This window comes from Amphibalanus amphitrite, unplaced genomic scaffold (assembly GCF_019059575.1).
Source record: "Amphibalanus amphitrite isolate SeventyFive unplaced genomic scaffold, NRLGWU_Aamphi_draft 000246F_arrow, whole genome shotgun sequence".
Classification (NCBI taxonomy): Eukaryota; Metazoa; Arthropoda; class Thecostraca; order Balanomorpha; family Balanidae; genus Amphibalanus; species Amphibalanus amphitrite.
This window is the reverse complement of record NW_024881741.1, coordinates 100,616-119,156: the sequence shown is the minus strand read 5'-3', so window position 1 is coordinate 119,156 and position 18,541 is coordinate 100,616. Positions and strand designations below refer to the sequence as shown.

Here is an 18,541-nt window from a genome sequence, read left to right as displayed (position 1 = left end):
TTTTCGTTAATAACTTTCGACCAAATTAAGCTAGAGTCGGGAAAGGCACCATTGTGATTGCAATGAGCTTCCAAATCGATTGATATGCAACCTGACCTAGTCCGAACAGTGTCCTGAGGGGGCTTGACCTGACGACCTTTGTGTCAATCTTGATTGTGACCTTTACCGAACAAAAAGTACCCATAACATTCGACGCAGCTTGAGAGGAATACGATTATGCCTAAATTTTTGCTCTATGGCCATTTGTTTGCAAAATTATTTGCCAAAAACAAACACCCGACTTTAGGGTAATTTACCTGAGGTCACCAGTTGACCTGAGACCCTAAATTTGAATATCAATCGCTGCGTCTCGTGACGGCCGTCAAGCTCGTTTTTTTCCACTGGACTGGAACAGACCCTATAAATGCCGCCCCCTTAGGCGGAAAATGTGCCGCCCCTGTGCTTGACTGCCCCCACCCTATCGAAATCCTAGATCCGCCCCTGACCATGAGTTAATATGTGGAGGATGTTTTAATCTTAAAAATATCATAACGTAAAATATTGCATTTTTATATCATAAAAACATTGAATTTATCTTAAATGAATTAAACTGTCTGAGAAGCTCGTCAAAGTACGCCACAAATTCTGGCGTGGAATAGGTGCCGACGATGCCGCAATCAGCTGATTATTGTTTGTGTTTTGAGATGTGCACAGCTGCTCACGGCTGAAATCATTCTACGGCACATCCAAAACTGGCGGTTACCAAAACCGTAAAGAGCGTGCCGTGTTTTCGATTTCACAGAGCTTTATAAGATTGCGTACTATATATCCAGCCTTAGAGTGCTGCCATATCCATTTCACGGCGTTTATAAGATTGGGCCAAGGGTAGATATCGTTCCAATGCCAATGTATTTATTGCTGCAGAACATGGTCAGAGTACTCATTATTACTAGGGGAGAGGCGGGAGAATTGGGACGCAGGAGAATAGGGACACGCCAATATCTAAAAAATGGACAGCATCCTTGCACGATTATTGCCTTTACCTTTTGATTCTATGTGTCATGCAACGATGGGAAGCCTTAGCAACCCTTTTGTGGGCGTCGTTTGGGCTGTGCTGGCTGAGCACCAAAAAAGTTGTTTTTTCGAGTGCTATTCTGAGTTGTCTGTGCATTGCATATGACAAACTATCTTTCTTTCAACATGTTATGATGTTAGATTAACACCGTCCTTATGCGATTGCTAGTTTGTATGAACACGCTCTGTAACTGATAAATGACAAAAAATGCGTGATTTGTTATGGCGGTGTTGTGGGAGAATAGGGACACCAAATGGTAAAAACGGTAAAGTGGTGCAAAAATATGTATTTTTACCTTCGTGTTTTGGAAGGGGTTGCAGTTGCACCCTTAACCACAAATACATCAAAGCAAAGACCAGAAAGTCTTACTCTGGTAGGAAAATGTGCATTTTATGGGAACATCGTAATCGTGAAAGACGATCCCGGCATTTAACGAAACAGATAGTGTGAAGATAAGTTCCAATGTATCAAATGATTGCCTATAAACATAGACACGACAAATAATTCGAGATAGAGTCATCCCAATACCCGATTTTTATATGTCCCAATTCAGCTTCGTGTCTGTCCCTTGTCTCCTTGCATGTGTCCCTATTCTCCTGAAAATGAGTGTTTTTGTTTTTGTCCACATACAGGGTGATTCAAAAAATTTGGAACCCCTAACTTAAAATGTCTATTAGTCCAAAAGTATTCACTTAATTGACAAATTGCAAACACCATTAGAAAGAGCATTAAATCCTCTATAAAATCATGTCAAGTTGGTGCATGTATCCTGTTAAGTATTGACACACTGTTAGGTTTCGAAATGAGCGTCAGAAAACTGAGTGAAACGAGATCGCCAGTTGTTAACAATGCACTGAAATCCGTTAGCACTCCATCTGTTGTTTTTTTTTAGGAATAATACCACATCCACATTCAATTTTATTACATAAAAGTTTACGCAGAAGCACACAATAAAACAGATACACGCATCCTAGCTCCCGCTGTTCATCTCAGTATGTGCTCAAACCGAGCTCCGTTGGCCGTCACGCAGGCCTGCAGTCGCTTGCGGACGGCTCTAACTGCGCGGGCCAGCAGTCTCTGGGACAACTGGTCCCAGCAGGCCGTCAGCCTTTCCTTCAGCTCCTCGATGGTGCTGATCCTTTTGACCTCTGTACACCATTCGCTCCAGTTCGCGCCACACGAATAAGTTAAAAGGGCTGAGGACAGGACTCTTCGGTGGCCAGGCATCTGGCTCGATGAAGGCCGGGCAGGCCTGTTCCTGAAACTCGACCGCTGAGTGGGCCGTGTGGCACGGAGCACCGAATGACTTTTTTTTTGCTCCTGCTGAAATTTTAATTCATTACAATAGCACGTGAATGAGCTATTTTTATTCATGAACCTCCGACATGCGACATAGCCAGAACAGCAAACCGCAAATCACTGATTTGCGGATAATGTTGAAAACCGTTTCACTGAGTTTCGTGACATAAATTTTATAGGCATATAACTAGGGTAATATTTACAGTAATAGTTAAGTTCAATTAACTTGGTTTTATAGAGAATTGAACGCTCTTTCTTATGATGATTGCAATTTGTCAATAAAGTGAAAACTTTCGGACTTACAGACATTTTAAGTTAGGGGTTCCAATTTTTTTGGATCACCCTGTATAGCTACATCATTGCACAGGCTCGCTATTTTATGATGGCATAATGCAGAGAAATGGTGGACCTTTTATTGGCGCTGCGCAAAGCAGCTTGGCTACAATACTTGCCAAATAATACCTCAATGAACATGGCCTGAGAAATAAGTCCCAATTCTCCCGCCTCTCCCCTACATAATGCACGCAAAAAACGAACATTTTAAATGCATGAAGCATCTTAACGAGCCACAATGAAACATTTGCTATTGTTCCAGCTGCGATCCAAGACGCGTTTGATTCAGCGTTTCACCCAATTTTCAGTTTTCCTTACGGTTTCTTCACTCCTACTGGACTTCATATCTTTATTCTAACTTCTGGCGCTTCATCATCTTCATCCTCAGCTTTTTCAAACCCTAAATAAGGGGGACGTAGGGAATTTTATCTTTCATACTCAACGCAGCCCAATAATAAAAAAAAACACAAAAAATAACCACGGTGAATGGTGACTATAAATATGAACATAATATTAATAAAATATTAACACAATATTAAGAATATAACATATAATATCAAATGAATAGGTATGATATAAACTGTTGCGCCGGTACGGCATGTGGTAAATCTATATTACTATTTGAGGAGGGTGCGTCTGTCCGTTACCGAGGTCCCGACTTGGTGGTGCTTTGCGTGGACTACAGGCCAGACCGTTGCACCTAGCCCGATGAAATTTGCACAACTTATAGATCAAGGATGCGCGACGTGCCTTTGAGGGGTGTCAGCTCGATCGGATTGATAGGGAGCGCGTGGCGCGTGCTCAAAAAGTGCAAATTCGCGTCATAGACTTTACATGTATAAATCGGCGTGCGAAATCGGGCGAAAACGGCTAATTTTAGCCGACACGGGTCCAGTTCCCGTGCAATATCTTGGTGACCAGGGGTCCGACCGGCACGGGGAAAACAGCATCGGGTACAGAATTGAACGGGCTATTGAATGGTGTGCAATGCAGAGGATAGCACGCGCCACGTGCACCGGAGAGGGCACTTTTATTTGAAAAATTGCGGTTTTTGAGGGATTTTGGAATTAATTTTATTTTTAGGTGACCGTTAAATGGAGCGAGTTGAATCAACGCCTATTTGCAAGAGAAAGGTACCGCCTCTCATATAAAAATTGTGAAAAGCTGATTGATCCAAATCAAGGTGGTGCAAATCACAGGAGAAAATGGTGTTTGTCAATTTTGTGCCACTTTATTAATCACACGGGGTTTGCTGCATAACCTGATACCTTTGGCAATTGAATATGGTACCATTGGATAGAGCATTCAATTCTGTCCAATATTCACTCTTCATTTTTGCATGATTAGCAACAGTATCCTTAAAAATGTAAATGTTCCAAACCATTACATTGTCATTTTTTAGCGAAATTCATCGATGGCCCTCAAAAGACTTCACGCCAGTTTTCGAATCATTCATAAGCAGAAAGCATGATAATACGACACGGGCACCTCGATGCGATGTATCTTTTTTGTTTTGGCCGTCAAAAAGCATTCGAACGAAATGAATACCAACCAAATCAACACAGACCAACCCAATACCCACGGGTCACAAATAACCCTTCTTCGCGTTGCGGAGCACGCGGGTAACCCTAGTCTCTTCCCAACCTTGGGCTGTGAAAATGCAGTTTTATTCACCTCGGTTTTTTGCTACGGACCTCGTGCCTACCGGCACTCGGTCCTCCGCACAAAAACCTCGGTGAATAAAACGCATTTTCCCAGCCCCGGTCGGGAATATATAATCCCTCGCCGGACCTATTGGTTTTCTACATACGCGCCGGCCGAGGGGGGGGGGGGGCGGGTACGATCCCCCTCGCTGTTTCGCCCCTGGTGGAGCTAGCGCGTCGCGGAAAAAACGAGCGTGTGCGCCGTTACGAGACGCAGAGATTGGTACCCGATTTTAAGGTCCTAGGTCAACCGGTGACCTCTGAGGTCAGGTCAAGTGCCCTAAGGTACGGTTCAGTTTTTGGTGAGTAACTTCGCAAAAAACGGCCGCAGAGCGCCGATTTTGGCAGCATCGTGTTCGCCTCGCTCATGCGCGTCGAATGATATACTTTTTGTCCGGGTCAGGTCAACTTGGGGTGTTGACCTCAGGTCAAGGTCAGGTCAGCACCCCCAGGTCACGAAGTTGGTCGAAAGAGGTCATGTCGCATATCATTCGATTTGGCAGGCCTTCCTGAGTCCATTGGTGGCTTTCCCGACTCGCTAGCTTAATTTGATCAAGAGTTATTGACGAAAAACTAATATGACATTGATGACGTCATAAATGACGTCACGCAAGGTCAACATTGCAAAAGTGACGCATCTAACCTTGCAAGGAGTGCATCAAATCACGATTCTGTGTGCTTGAGATAGTTGGAGATCGTTCCCGGCGCCAGAATAGTAGTTTTCATTTTTCCCCATTGACTTATAATGGTGAGGTCACGAAAATGACCTGACCTCATATGACCTTTAAAAAAAAATCCGAGATATACAAGTTGTGGGACTCATAATGGATACTAGATCCTGCAAGTTTCATTTCCCTGTGACATCTCCTCTGGCAGTGAGGGCGTTGCGAAGTTGCGACATCTGAAGACCGTGCAGAGGTTCACTTATTTTTTTTTTTTTTTTTTTGATAGTCCGGCATTTATTACGAACAACAGTGATATTCTCACAAAACAAATGCACTGCATGACGATATAGTGGGGAAGCATCAGATGAACGATGCTTCAGATGAGCTTTTGACTGGTCTCAAACGACCCGAAAAAAATACGCACAATGATAGACAACAGCCCGTGTAGACACCTGACATTCCGAACAAGACACATGACATTCCGCATCACGTCTACAACACAGTCAGCTTTAACCCTCCCCTCCCTCCCTAGGTATTCACATGGTCACACTTCTCACCAGCTCAGTTCAGTCTCACAGTTCACTAATACCTCTCACACCAGCCACTTTACCCTAGCGCGGCTCTCTGCTGAGCGTGGCCGGCGACAGCGACTGATACAGCTTTGTGACGGCCGTCAGCACGGCGCTACGGAACACCTCGTCCTCCTCACAGGTCACCGACATGTCCGTCAGGTCAATGTCTTTTTTTTTAACGGGCCGCGGGCCCCCGCCCGCACCCCCGGAAAATCATCTTTCCCGAGGGTGCCCCCTAACCACCGCCCGGGCGAGGGGAGCGCCGACCCGACCCAACAGGCCGGCGCCCCGCCCGCCCGGGCGGCCGACCGGTCCCTTTCAATTGGGACCGGTACCCAGGTTGGCCCGGATGGGTCATAGGGGCGGGGGCCCAGTGCTCGGCAAACTCAGGGCTCCGCCACAGGCCGGCGTTCAGTGATCAAACACTCGATACAGTAGCTGCAAGGCGGCGGCGACAGCACAGGCAGCAGCGGCGGCAGCGGCGGCGCGGGCAGAGGCCGCCGGGTTATACTGCACGTGTACATTAGGCAACAGCCACCGGCCGGGCCGGCGCAGCGCAGCGACGAACCGTACGTGAAGGGCATACGACGGTGCGTGGTTGGGGGGTGGGGGAAGGGGGGTATAATAACTTTGACGTCCCCAAGCTGCATTATGGTGAATTATGTTTTACTTTATATATTAGTACGTAGGTATATTTTATGTGGGCATGTATAGTGTATACGTATGTCCTTATGAAGCATTGTAAATGTACGCATATGACGTATATACATGTATATTCACGCGTGCATATACATGTACATAAAACATATATACATATATCATATGTATATGCTGCATACCAGTTGCATATGCTCGTACATGTTTGTGTAAATTATTTTACTTACTATTGTGATATTTTACTTTTTTGTTCAATGTACAATCCCCTCGTTCTCAGAACAAAAGGGTGTACACTATTAATCTATGCTGTAATTCTTCTTTCGTTATCTGTGCGTAAGCATGTGTCCAGGGATTTCCATTTTTCCCTGAACTTCTCAGTTTGTCCATTTTTACGTGCTATATATTCTTCAGAAATAAAATCTCTTGAAAGGCATATCTTGAAATGAATGAAATAAGGCAACTTCTGTGCACGTCTTGCCTCGTATATCACATATTTCGCCACCGTCACGCAGTGTGTTATAATTGGTATTTCATTGTGCCCAAATAGTTTAGTTTTATTTGAAAGGTGACCTAACCTGTTGCTCGACATAAAATTGGAAACCTCATCCCAAAACCTGTCCACTACTGGACACATTACGAATAAATGTTTCAATGTCTCTGGTTCCGACTCACAAAAGGTGCATTTGTTATTTTCCTGAACATTAATTATACTTAAGAAAACATTAGTTGTCAGGATACGCATAATCAGTTTAAAATGGAATGATATATATTTGCTCACGTTTACACCTTTTTCGATATTATAAACTGATAGCTTTTCAAAATTGCCAACATCAGAAATCCATTTCCTTTCTATTCTCGCGATGTCTTCCTGTGCTCTGGTGTCACTTCCAGCAATTTTTGTGAAATATCTCGTAAATGTTTTATTGTTTAATAGGCACTGAATACGTGCTGGAAGCGCTGGTTGCATGTACCATCCTGGTGACTGTTGTTTTTTCAAGGGGGCAGGCAAACTATGCAAGAGTCCTTGGTACTCTAATGGGACACAGTTTATATTAAACTTTTCTTTAAATTGGTGCCATGTCATCAGCCTATTATTTTCGTACAAATCCCCAATAAATTTAACGCCCTTTCTTTCCCATCCTGCATACCTCTTCTTTTTAAATTTTGTTAGGTCTGAGTTGAAAATATTTTCGTAGCAAAGAAGACTGTCTTCTGAGCAGAACCTCATAGAAAAAGATATCCATGCGTTTATAACATCCTTCCAGAAAGGATTTAAGATATATTCAAGTTTTTTGTTCAGTGCCACGACACCGTAATTCCAAATGAAATCGTCATTTATTTTATTTGGTACAAGCTCATGCCACGTAGCTTTGTTTCCAGCAATGTGCCTTTTTATCCACTTGATTTTCAGTGAATTCACAAACGATTCAATGTCAATCATTCCAAGACCGTTTTCGGTTACTGTTTGACAAAGGCGTGCTCTTTTTATCGGATTTCTTTGCGAGCCCCACACAAAGTTAAATAAGATGTTATTTATTTCCTTCATTGTTTTTTGACAAGGATTTGGTAGGGAGGCAAGAATATGAGTTATTTGTGATAGCAAAAGAGATTTAACTATGACAATTTTTCCAACCAGTGTTAGGTTGCGGCTTTGCCATGTTCTGATTATTCTTAACATCGCGTCTTTTTTTAGCTGTATATTTTCTTCCGTGATATTTGAACACAACGGGTTAAAAACAATACCGAGTAACTTCAGTTTTGTTACCCATCTTAATTCAATATCAGGGCAAATAATGTTTTCTTCAAGTGCCTTTTTTCCAATCCACATTGCGTGACATTTTGTTACATTTGGCTTTAAACCTGAGAATTTGGCGAACCAGCCCAGCTCGTTGAAAACGTTCCTCAAACTTTCTTCAGATCCATCAAGGAAAAATGTTGTGTCGTCGGCATATTGAATTATTTTTACTGTTGTATTACGTATTTTCATTCCTCTGATCATATTGCTATGTCTTATTATATTTGCAAGTATCTCAGCGCCTATGATAAAAAAGTAGCATGACACTGGGTCGCCCTGTCGACAACCTCTTTCAAGATTTATCTGCCGCGTTGAAGCGTGTCCATTGTAAGTTATGCGCGATATGTTATCTTTGTGCAGACATTGGAAAATTTGGATAAAAGTAGAACTAAAGTTAAACTTTAACAAACATAATTCCAAGAACTTCCAGCTCATTACGTCAAAAGCGGACTTGAAGTCTACAGACAAAAGCATGCCATCCTGATTGTTTTTCTGGCTTTCCCATAATACATCATATACAACTCGGGTGTTCTCACCAATAAATCGTTTCTTTAAGAACGCCACTTGATCCTCATGAATAATAGAATTTAGAACTTGTTTGAGGCGGTTTGCTATGGTTGCGGAGAGAATCTTGTACGTTGAGTTTAGGAGCGTAATCGGACGCCAACTACTAATTAAATTTCGTGGTTTTGATGGTTTTGGAACTAAAGTAATTAGGCCTTCCCGTTGACTGACTGAAAGAGATCCTTTAGATAATCCATATCTTAGCGATTTGTAAACAAAGTACTTTATTTCTCCCCAAAATACTTTGTAAAATTCATACGGAAATCCATCAGAGCCAGGACTTCTATTATTTTGAAGTTTTTTTCAGCGTTTCCCCTAATTCTTCGACCGTTATATCTTTATCTAGTAATTCAGCCTCATTTTTTGTCAGTTTTGGACATTCAATTTTGTGGAGGTAATGTACCACCTCTGATTCCGAGAAACAATCATGTTTTTTGAATAAATTTTCAAAATGATTTGAAAGCCCATCAAGAATATCGTCAGTACTTTGTAATTGTCTACCATTCACATCCAAGCAAGGAATAACTTTACTTTCAAAATTTCTTTTCTCCAAATTGAAAAAATAGCGTGAGCTTCGCTCTCCATCCTCATACCAACGGGCCCGTGATCTAACTATTCGGCCCTCGTTTTCAGCAGCCCGCGCTGTTTGTAATTCTGACTGCTTTTTAACAATGTTTTCCATATCTACGCTTGAAGGGTTTGGTAATGACTCCAAAATCTGCAAGTCGCGTAAAATACTATTTTCATTTTCGGATCTTTCTCGCTTTTTCCTTATGGAATATGTTATGGTATGGGACCGTATTTTCATTAGTAATGTCTCAAGAAACAAGGCATCGTTTATTTTCATTTGAATATTTTCTCGGTTTTGTATATTTCTAAGGTATGACTCAGCATAAACTGAGCATGCGTATTCATGAGTTACATCCTGAAATACATTTTTTATGGATTCCAAGTAATTTTTGTCTTTGAGTAGTGAGCAGTTGAATTTCCAAAATCCTTTCCCTCTCTTTTGATCACTTAGGTTTAACCGTAACGAAACTCTGGAGTGATCTGACCTGTATCCCGGAATGATTTGACAAGATGTAGTTCTGTTAAGAATTGGTTCAGAGACTATGAAGAAGTCGAGTCGCGCACATTTAACTGGGTTACTTCTTCTCCACGAGAAATGTTTTTCACTTTCATTCATCACTCTCCATACATCGTAAAGGTTTAATTGTGAGCATTTTTCTTTCAGAGGTTCACTTATGACGTCATAGGTCAGTGACCTGACCTGACCCAAAAATGCGGTTGGTGTCAAAAGATCCGGCTTGGATCAAAGGTCAGGTATGCCAAGTTTCAGCTCTCTATCGCCAGCGTGTTCGGAGCTATCGCGAAAAAACCCTATGGGGGGGGGGGGGCGGCACCCGCCCCCCCCCTCGGCCGGCGAGGGTTATGGGAGCTTTCGAAAGACGTTCGTCTTTCTCCGTCAGCCTGTCTTAAAATGAGCACTTACACACACATAATACACAAGGTTAACCCTCGCATGTGTAGGGGGGTCGGATGGACCCACCCCATGGTTTTTCGCAAATAACTCGCGTAAAAAGCGGCCGATCGCGACGACACTTTCAGTACCCTCGCATTGCTCAATTTTACACCTACCCTGAAAATTTCATGACCCTGACCCAAATGACCTTTGACCTGTGACCTCTTTTCCAAGACCATGTTTGGCCGGAATCGCGATTTCGCGTATGTCGGCTCGCATTAGCCGCGCGTTTGCAAGCTTTTCGTGGTTTCAGACGTTCAAACATGTGATTTGATGTTGCTCCCATACATTAGGGTGGGTGTCAAGGTCACCTGAAGGTCAGGTCAGGTCATTGACCTTTGGTGACCTCGGGTGACCTCGGCTCACTTTTTCGAGTTTTACATGTTTCTAGGCTAGTTTTTGGAGCTGAATTCGAATTCAGCAACCATTTGAACATTTACGAAGCAGTTTTGGTGACTTCGTAACATGTTACGAAGCTGTCACAGGCGGTTGACACGTACTACGAATACCCGTCACGACGCCTACTGGTTGACCTGACCTGACCTGACCCGACCTGGTCTAAATGCTTAAAGACATCATCTGTGATCAAAACTAACACGATATTCGTGATCAGCACCCCGAAAAACCCCTTAGCAGCCACACTTTACGACTTTCTAACAGGTCCCGATTTTCCCGACTTTGGGTCATTGACCTGACCTGGAAGGTCAACCAATGACCTAGGACGTTAAAATTGGGTATCATTGGCTTCCTCTCGTCACGGGCAACACGCTCGTTTTTTCCCCGAAGCTCTAGCTCGATCAGGGGCCAAACGGCAAGTAGGGGGGTCCAACCGACCCCCCCTTCCCTACACATTAGAAGCTGGCAAACGCCGTACACATGCGAGGGTTAAGACAAGATTAAACACTTCTTAATAAGAAGTAAGTGTTGAATCTGTCTTTTATGATTTCTTCTTTCTTTTAGTGATTCCAGGTGCGTATTGAGCAAAGAAATCCAAACGAAGTAGGGGAATCCATATTGTTGCTCACCCCTTTATTGCTCCAATAGGTATGGGAAATTTTCGTCGCTTTGCGGGACGGAATAAATTTATCCGATCGGAATAATATCTTGCACCCATCCTTGTGTGCAAGATATTTTATAGTATCGACAACAATTTCAACCCGGCCCGACGAGTCCTAAAAACTTTGTCAAAATTGACCACCCTTATGTCCCCCCAACATTTTGGTTGGAGGGGATGTGTCGCCCCCTCGCTTGCGGAGCCCATAAACCCACATACAGAACCCATTTTCCTTCATAGAATGAACTTCCACTGTCGAATCGTTTCTCCTGCTACCGTTGTTCTGTTTGCTGCCGAGAGGTCCGGTTTCATATCGCTCTTCTTTTTTATGCGGTTTATTTGATGACCCTTCATCCCTTGCCGGCGATGGTTGTCAATGTGACGCACCTATAACAAAGAAGTTGTATTGTTCCCCGACAGTATGGCACCGCTTCGGCCTCCGTTGGGCGTCACGCGCAGGCAGCTCAGCACGGCGCTGTACATCTCGGTGGCGTACGCAGCTAACTGTGGCGGCACGGGCACCCTGACCGGCACCAACCCCAACCTGGTGCTCAAGGGACAGCTGGACGAGTGAGTACCCGGCTGACGGCGTGTCTAAGGACCTCCGTTGTGAAATGATTTTTCTTTAGATCCCATAGTTTTCGGCTCAACCTACAGCATACTTGTTGAGGGTGGGGGGTTAGGGTGATTGAACGTCGACGGGAGGCTGGCTAAATCCGACGCAATGTTTAAACCTATAGCCTTGGCAGTGTACTTGTAAGTGGCTGAAGGATCAACAAATACTATTGTTGGTTAAGAGAGCCCCGTGACTGACATGATCCACACTCGGTTGACTCACTTAGTGCCTCGCGAAGAAGGGGATCGTCGGAGCCCATTGCAATGTGCATTGACGTCTTTATACTAATTTACAGCCATTCATGGATTCAATAACCGTAGGTTCATAATCCTTCATTATTTCATTTACTTATTTGCTCTTTAGCTTATTCTTTAGTCCGTTCGTTCGTTCGTTCGTTCGTTCGTTCGTTCGTTCGTTCGTTCGTTCGTTCGTTCGTTCGTCCTTTTGTTGTTTGTTTGTTGTTTGTTTGTTTGTTTGTTTGTTTGTTTGTTTGTTTATTTGTTTGTTTGCTTGTTCATTTCTCGTTTGTTCGTTCTTTCGTTTATTTGTTGATTCGTTCTCTGTTCGTTCGTTCCTTCGCTCGTTCGTTCGCTCGTTTGTTCATCAGTTCGCTCGGTCGTTCATTCGTTCGTTCGTTCGTTCATCGTTCTTCCGTTCCTTCGTTCGTTCTTTCTGTCTTTCTTTCGTTCTTTCGTTTGTTTATTTTTTGTCAATTTGCTGGCTTGTTTGCTCGCTAGCTTTTTCGTTCTTCCGTCCGTCTGCCGGTCTTTTCGTCGTTTGTTCGTGCTTTGCTCATTTGCCTGTTGGCTTGTTCGCTCGTTATTTTTTGCCTTAGTCTCGTTCGTTTTTCCGCTTCTTTTTCGCTTTCTCTTTCGCTTTTTTGTTCTTGTTTTCTTTGCTCGTTCGTTCGGTCGTTTGTTTGTTTGCTTCTTTGCTGTTGAATACCTACATTCATTACTGATTCATCAATTTGTTGTATTTACTCATTCTTTCATGTATTTATGCATTCATAGAACTAACAAGGCTGTTGAAACTAATTTACAATGGACGCTAAACGTTGCCAACGAGATCATTAATCGCTATTAATAATCAGAATAAATTATGCGAGCTTACAACTTCAAAAATTAACAATCATTCGATTCAAATCATTTTTATCTTAGTAAGCAGTTGATTTCGAGCCTGCAATTTTTCAACTACTTTCCTTTTACCAGTGTTTGCGTGGCTTGACAAATGTCATCCCTTAGCCTCAGTGAAAACTGCAGTGTCTATTCGCAGGTTGTTCGGCGCCGAGACAGGCCTTACATATGCTAATTTCATGCTGTTTGGAGTGCCCTCCATGCTACTATGCACACTGCTCGCCTGGATTTGGCTCGTCATTCTCTTCCTCGGCATCAAGCAGTTCTGGTGAGTTTGTCTGGCCGACTGGGTGCTATTGTCGTGTACCGAAATGACATCGTTGTGCAGTGACGTGCGCTATTTGCTTTTTGCATTTTGTAGTTTCAATCCAAACTTAGGTATTTCAAATTCGTTTTACATGGAGCCAAGATTATAATGATTGGTTATTTTTCGTTTAATCACTATTATTACATATTCGGGACGCATGGTTGATTTTATATGAATTTACGTGGTATTTCATTAGCGCAATAGACAGCTTTTATGAATAGCACCCTGGGCGTTTGATACAGAACGACGAAAATGCATCTCAAGTAATGCATGCATGGTCGCAAGGCCCTGAAAAACCTCGTTGTAGAAACATAATCCGATGAACAATGAACTATAATAACTGGTGAGTATATATATATAACTGGTGAGTATATATAACTGGTAATAATAACTATATAACTGGTGAGCCTCTGTCTCTTGCTGCCCAGTTTGTCACCAATGCCGAACGTGTCGACCACAGCCGCAGTACGCGGCAGGATCACCTACTCAGCCTTCCCAACATTCGTGGTTCGGCCACCGGGAAGAGGCAGTTTGCATACCGCGCAGCCGCCGGGTACAACGCTTTACCTAGAGAGTTTTTGGACATGTCTGCTGCGCAGTTTAGCCGCAAACTCTTACAACATTTATTGGAGGTGACATAGTGTGCTGTCCGAGCAGGAGGGTCGTATCCGGCAATGATGTCTTTTTTTATTGGTGTGCGTGACGTTTGCTTGTGTTTTATTTCTCATCATTGCATGTCCAATATGTTTTGACTCTGACTCGAGAATAGCCCTTGGACCTCGGTCTGGTAAAGGGATGAGTTAACGCCGTAAATACATACATACATAATTACAAACGGGAAACCCGATTTTGCAATAAGCATGAAATGAGGCGAAAACAAAACAAACAGATGCTCGTGCCCCGGAATGATATCCCCATTGTCATCTATCGCATAAGAGAAAATAGTTAGAAAAGCTGAACCGTTGAAATAGAAAAATGTGCAACTCTCGTTCTGCTGCCTCAATTAGCAGTTTTCTTGCTGTCACACAGGTGCTGCAAAGATGAGGACTCTTCCCAGTTTGCCGAGGTGAAGAGGTCACTGCAGCAGCGCTACCGCGACCTGGGGCCCATGTCGTTCCACGAGGGCATGGTGCTCTTCCTGTTCGTCGTGCTCGTGCTGCTGTGGTTCCTGCGCTCGCCACGCTTCATCCCCGGCTGGGCCGAGCTCTTCCCAACTGCGTGAGTACCCATAACCTATCGGCCACCGCGCTCTATTTGATTGAGGCTATCATTATGGTTGAAAGCTACTAAGGTAAAATAAATGACACGACTCTTTTGGGCATATGCTAATGGGTTTAAGATGTCTGAAATTCGCCGATGTTTGGGTAGCAACCAGGCTCAAAATGTTTAGTGATACGATACCTACTCTATCAATATCACACAACTAGAACTAGTGCAGGTGACGGCCCATGTCGCATTGTTACAATGCTTGGGGACTGTATTCCATGCTCGGGGAGCGGAACTTGCCGCCAGCAGGCCTCAAAGCCATGCCTCTGTGCATTGCGCACGTGCCCGTAAGTCCGTGACGTTTGGCTGGCGTGACGTCACAAAACCTGACACCCCAGCCGTGCAAGTTTTCTCAAAAACGTCACAGATCGCTCCCCGGCAAAGGAACTCCGTTCACCGCCTGAAAACCGATATGTAGTGAGGCGAAATGATAAGTATATCTCATGAATAATTCTTTTTTATGTGCTTCAGGATATCTGACGCAACTCCAGCCATCTTTATCGTGGTTCTGATGTTCATCATACCAGCGAAACCGAATTTCGCCTTCTGGTCAGGTAGGCGAGGAGCCGCTGATAAACTCGAGTGCTCACGCACGGCGGCTCAAGTGCAAATCAAAACGGCATTCGCAGAGGCATTCTTGTCGACGTTGCGATGACGCTGGTTTGACTTTCCGTTTCAGCGACCAGCCGAGATCAGACTAAAGTGAGTCAGGGTCTTCTCACGTGGAAGGCGGTCCATGAGAAGGTGCCGTGGGGAGTTCTTGTCCTGCTCGGTAAGTACACCTAGTTATACCTGCCAGGGCTGTTCAGGTAGCTTAGGTATGTAAATGCCTCTGGGTAAGTACCTACCAGAGTTGTTCAGACCGGTTAGGCACATCAGTCAACGAACTGACGAAGCTGTCGAATGAATTTGCCTGCATTTACGCGTGTAAGAATTTCAGACCTGAGACGTTACCTTAAACCACGGCCATTTATGACACATAGCTGTCTTCTTTTAGGCACGGTCACGATGTAAATTTGGAGAGGCCTGTCTCGTCCTCATACATCAAACTTTATCCACACAGCAATAAGTTTCGCGATGGCATTCCCAATAGACGTAACTGTGTCGCATTATATTTCCAGAAATACGTGTTTACCTATATCTATCAGAATAGCTGATAGGGTATAGTTTACATTACCAAACCGAGTGTTCCGCTATTCTGGTATTAACGAGGGCACCCAGTCGCGTGGCACTAAAAGCAAACACTCCTAGCCTCTGCGACTTCTAACTCAGAATACGGACAGTACTGGAAAGCACTGGATAAGCGGAAGGTCATGGCATTCGCAAGAGCGCTGAGACATAAACATAACATCGTGAAATGTCTAAACGGAGTGTCACGCGCCTAACGTGTTTGGGTTCTGTCTGAAGTAAGCGGGACCAGCGCTGTCAAGCTGCCGGATATGGATGTGTTCTGTCGTACCACTGGCTGGCATATCCCTGGCCTAATATGTATGACTCGTACACCACTGAACACCTTTCTCTTAATTCTTTCTCGACTCATGCTCTGACCCCCCTCGGCAGGCGGCAGGCTCAACTCTAACCCATTCCCCGACTTTCGACTCTCACTGTTCTGACCCCCCTCGGCAGGCGGCGGGTTCGCGATGGCACGCGCCGCCAAGGACTCTGGCCTGTCGGTGCTGATCGGCGACCGGCTGTCGTTCGCGTTCGACCTGCCGCCGGCGGCGCTGGTCTTTATCGTGTGCCTGTTCACCGCCATGGTCACCGAGGTGTCCAGCAACACGGCCACCGCCACCGTGCTGCTGCCGGTGCTGGCGGCCGCCGCCCAGGACGCCGGCGTCAACCCCATCTACCTCATGCTGCCCACCACGATGACCTGCTCGTACGCGTTCATGCTGCCGGTGGCCACGCCGCCGAACGCCATCGTGCACCAGGCGGGCGGTCTGAAGACCAAGGACATGATCCGCGCCGGCGCGTTGATGAACGTGCTGTGCGTGGCCGTGATCACGCTGATGACCAACACGCTGGGGGTGGCGCTGTTCGACCTGCACACGTTCCCCGCCTGGGCCAACGTCACCAGGAACGGCACGGCCACGTAGGAGGGGAAGGGAGGGAGAGGGGGGGGAGAGAGAGGGAGGGGAGAGCAGAGAGAGAGAGAGGGAGAGAGCAGAGTGAGAGAGAAAGAGAGAGAGAGAGAAGGGAGAGAGGGGGAGAGAGAAAGACAGAGAGAGAGAGAGAGAGAGAGAGAGAGAGAGAGAGAGAGAGAGAGAGAGAGAGAGAGAGAGAGAGAGAGAGAGAGAGAGAGAGAGAGAGAGAGAGAGAGAGAGAGAGAGAGAGAGAGAGGGGGAGGGGGCGTTTGAATGTAGTTCTGCTCAACGAGAAAGTTTTATCTTCGAAGAATCGTGGGAATGTGACTGTGGGGAAACATAACACGAGACGAGGCAATAATAGCGCTTTATGAAAGATAATCGCATGAACGTTATGTGCATCGCCGAGTAGCCGTTTCATTATCATTCTGATGCCTTCATGTTCATGGTCCTGCTCATCTGTGACGTGCCTGTTGTACTGTAGGTTGCAAATCTCGCAAATGGTATCTTAGTGTTATGACGTGGTGTGAGTGGCAACCATTCAATTCGAAATGTTTGAATTTAATGTTTCTCTAGACGGCTTACCTAAAAGCATCTTATTTGAGCACTGTACTTCAAATGCAGCTTCTTCACTTGGAAAGAACAGGTTATTAAACAGTTTACGATCTTCCAAATCCGATCAAATAGGCGACATTTGAAAGAAAAATATTTTATTTGCCTTAACTGGGATTCCGTTTTAGCCTTGTACTTGGTTTGCCAATGCTGCGTCGGGAGACACACAGTGCCAACTTCGTTTATACTGGCATTGCCTGTTGAAGTATCGTTGTTCTTATTTTGCCCTAGAAATCCCTTGGCCTAGCTCTTATCTTCAGACGGAGTGTATGGTTCATGTGCTGAAGTGCTGTGCTGTGCTTGTGTATTGTGCAAGCCAGTCGGGAACTGGATTTGACCAAGACGGTGACTTGCCATTCCATTGCCATGGCGCTCGGCGCAGGCGACAGACAGTATCCATACATACTACGCTGAATTTTCCATTGTGTGTCTGCCGGTGTGCCGTGTTAGGCGGGTTCGAATATTGCTGCCAATTTTACAAGTGATGAAAGCGGCTATTCGAGTACGTTTGTCAACAGCATTACGCGGTTCCAGTAGCCCGAGGGGTCTTTTGAACGTCTTTTCGACGAGCAGGTCATGCCATTTTTATAGACGCTGGTTGCCAATTACAATGTGACTTCCATCCTCTCAGTGTTCAAAGTGTTACAATACATGGCCTTCGACGCGCGTACAAACGCATTTGTTTAAATACATATATCGTTCTTTCGTATATCGTTGAGAGCTGTTGCGAGGAGCATGATAAATGTAGGAAGTATCATTAGAATATATGACCTTCTCCTCGGAAAATGACCAAATGACCAAATGAATGAAAATGATTATTTATTGATGAATTGATCAATTCATCAATAAATAATCATTTTCATTCATTTGGTCATTTTCCGAGGAGAAGGTCATATATTCTAATGATACTTCCTACATATATCGTTCTATGGATAAGCAACTTTGTGCGGTGCATTTACTCGTAAAGGTTCACAAAAAGCTGTAACAATTCGACGGAAACTGGCGCACTAGCTTCCGACTTGACAGACAATACATTGATGACAATAGCACAGATATACGGCAGAACTGTGCGGGGAGGTTACAGTCGCTGGTAGGCTGGGCTCTGTTGACAGAAACTGGACAGCTTGATCAGGGTTTGGTCATCGGTGGGACGTCGGCCAGTGACGCACGTATCACTGCATAAAATCCACTGCAGCGCTGGCGTCAGCACCGGGAACAAGGATGTCAACGGACGTAATTGACATTGTGCAATATATCTACGCCAGGGGATGCGTATTGCGTAAATCAAGATTGGTCTTCATA

General features: G+C 44.7%; 1 protein-coding gene across 1 annotated transcript in view; it reads left to right on the top strand.

Annotated features, from left to right (window-relative positions):
- Positions 1-17,944, top strand: part of LOC122386300 (solute carrier family 13 member 5-like) — a 41,025-nt gene extending 23,081 nt beyond the window's left edge. Inside the window, exons 5-10 of the mRNA XM_043375373.1 lie at positions 11,639-11,788; positions 13,110-13,238; positions 14,307-14,495; positions 15,015-15,097; positions 15,223-15,315; positions 16,170-17,944. Coding sequence (XP_043231308.1) covers positions 11,639-11,788; positions 13,110-13,238; positions 14,307-14,495; positions 15,015-15,097; positions 15,223-15,315; positions 16,170-16,639 — 1,114 coding nt within the window. The 3' untranslated portion in view covers positions 16,640-17,944. The remainder of the gene's footprint in view (positions 1-11,638; positions 11,789-13,109; positions 13,239-14,306; positions 14,496-15,014; positions 15,098-15,222; positions 15,316-16,169) is intronic.
- The last annotated feature ends 597 nt before the right edge of the window (positions 17,945-18,541 follow it).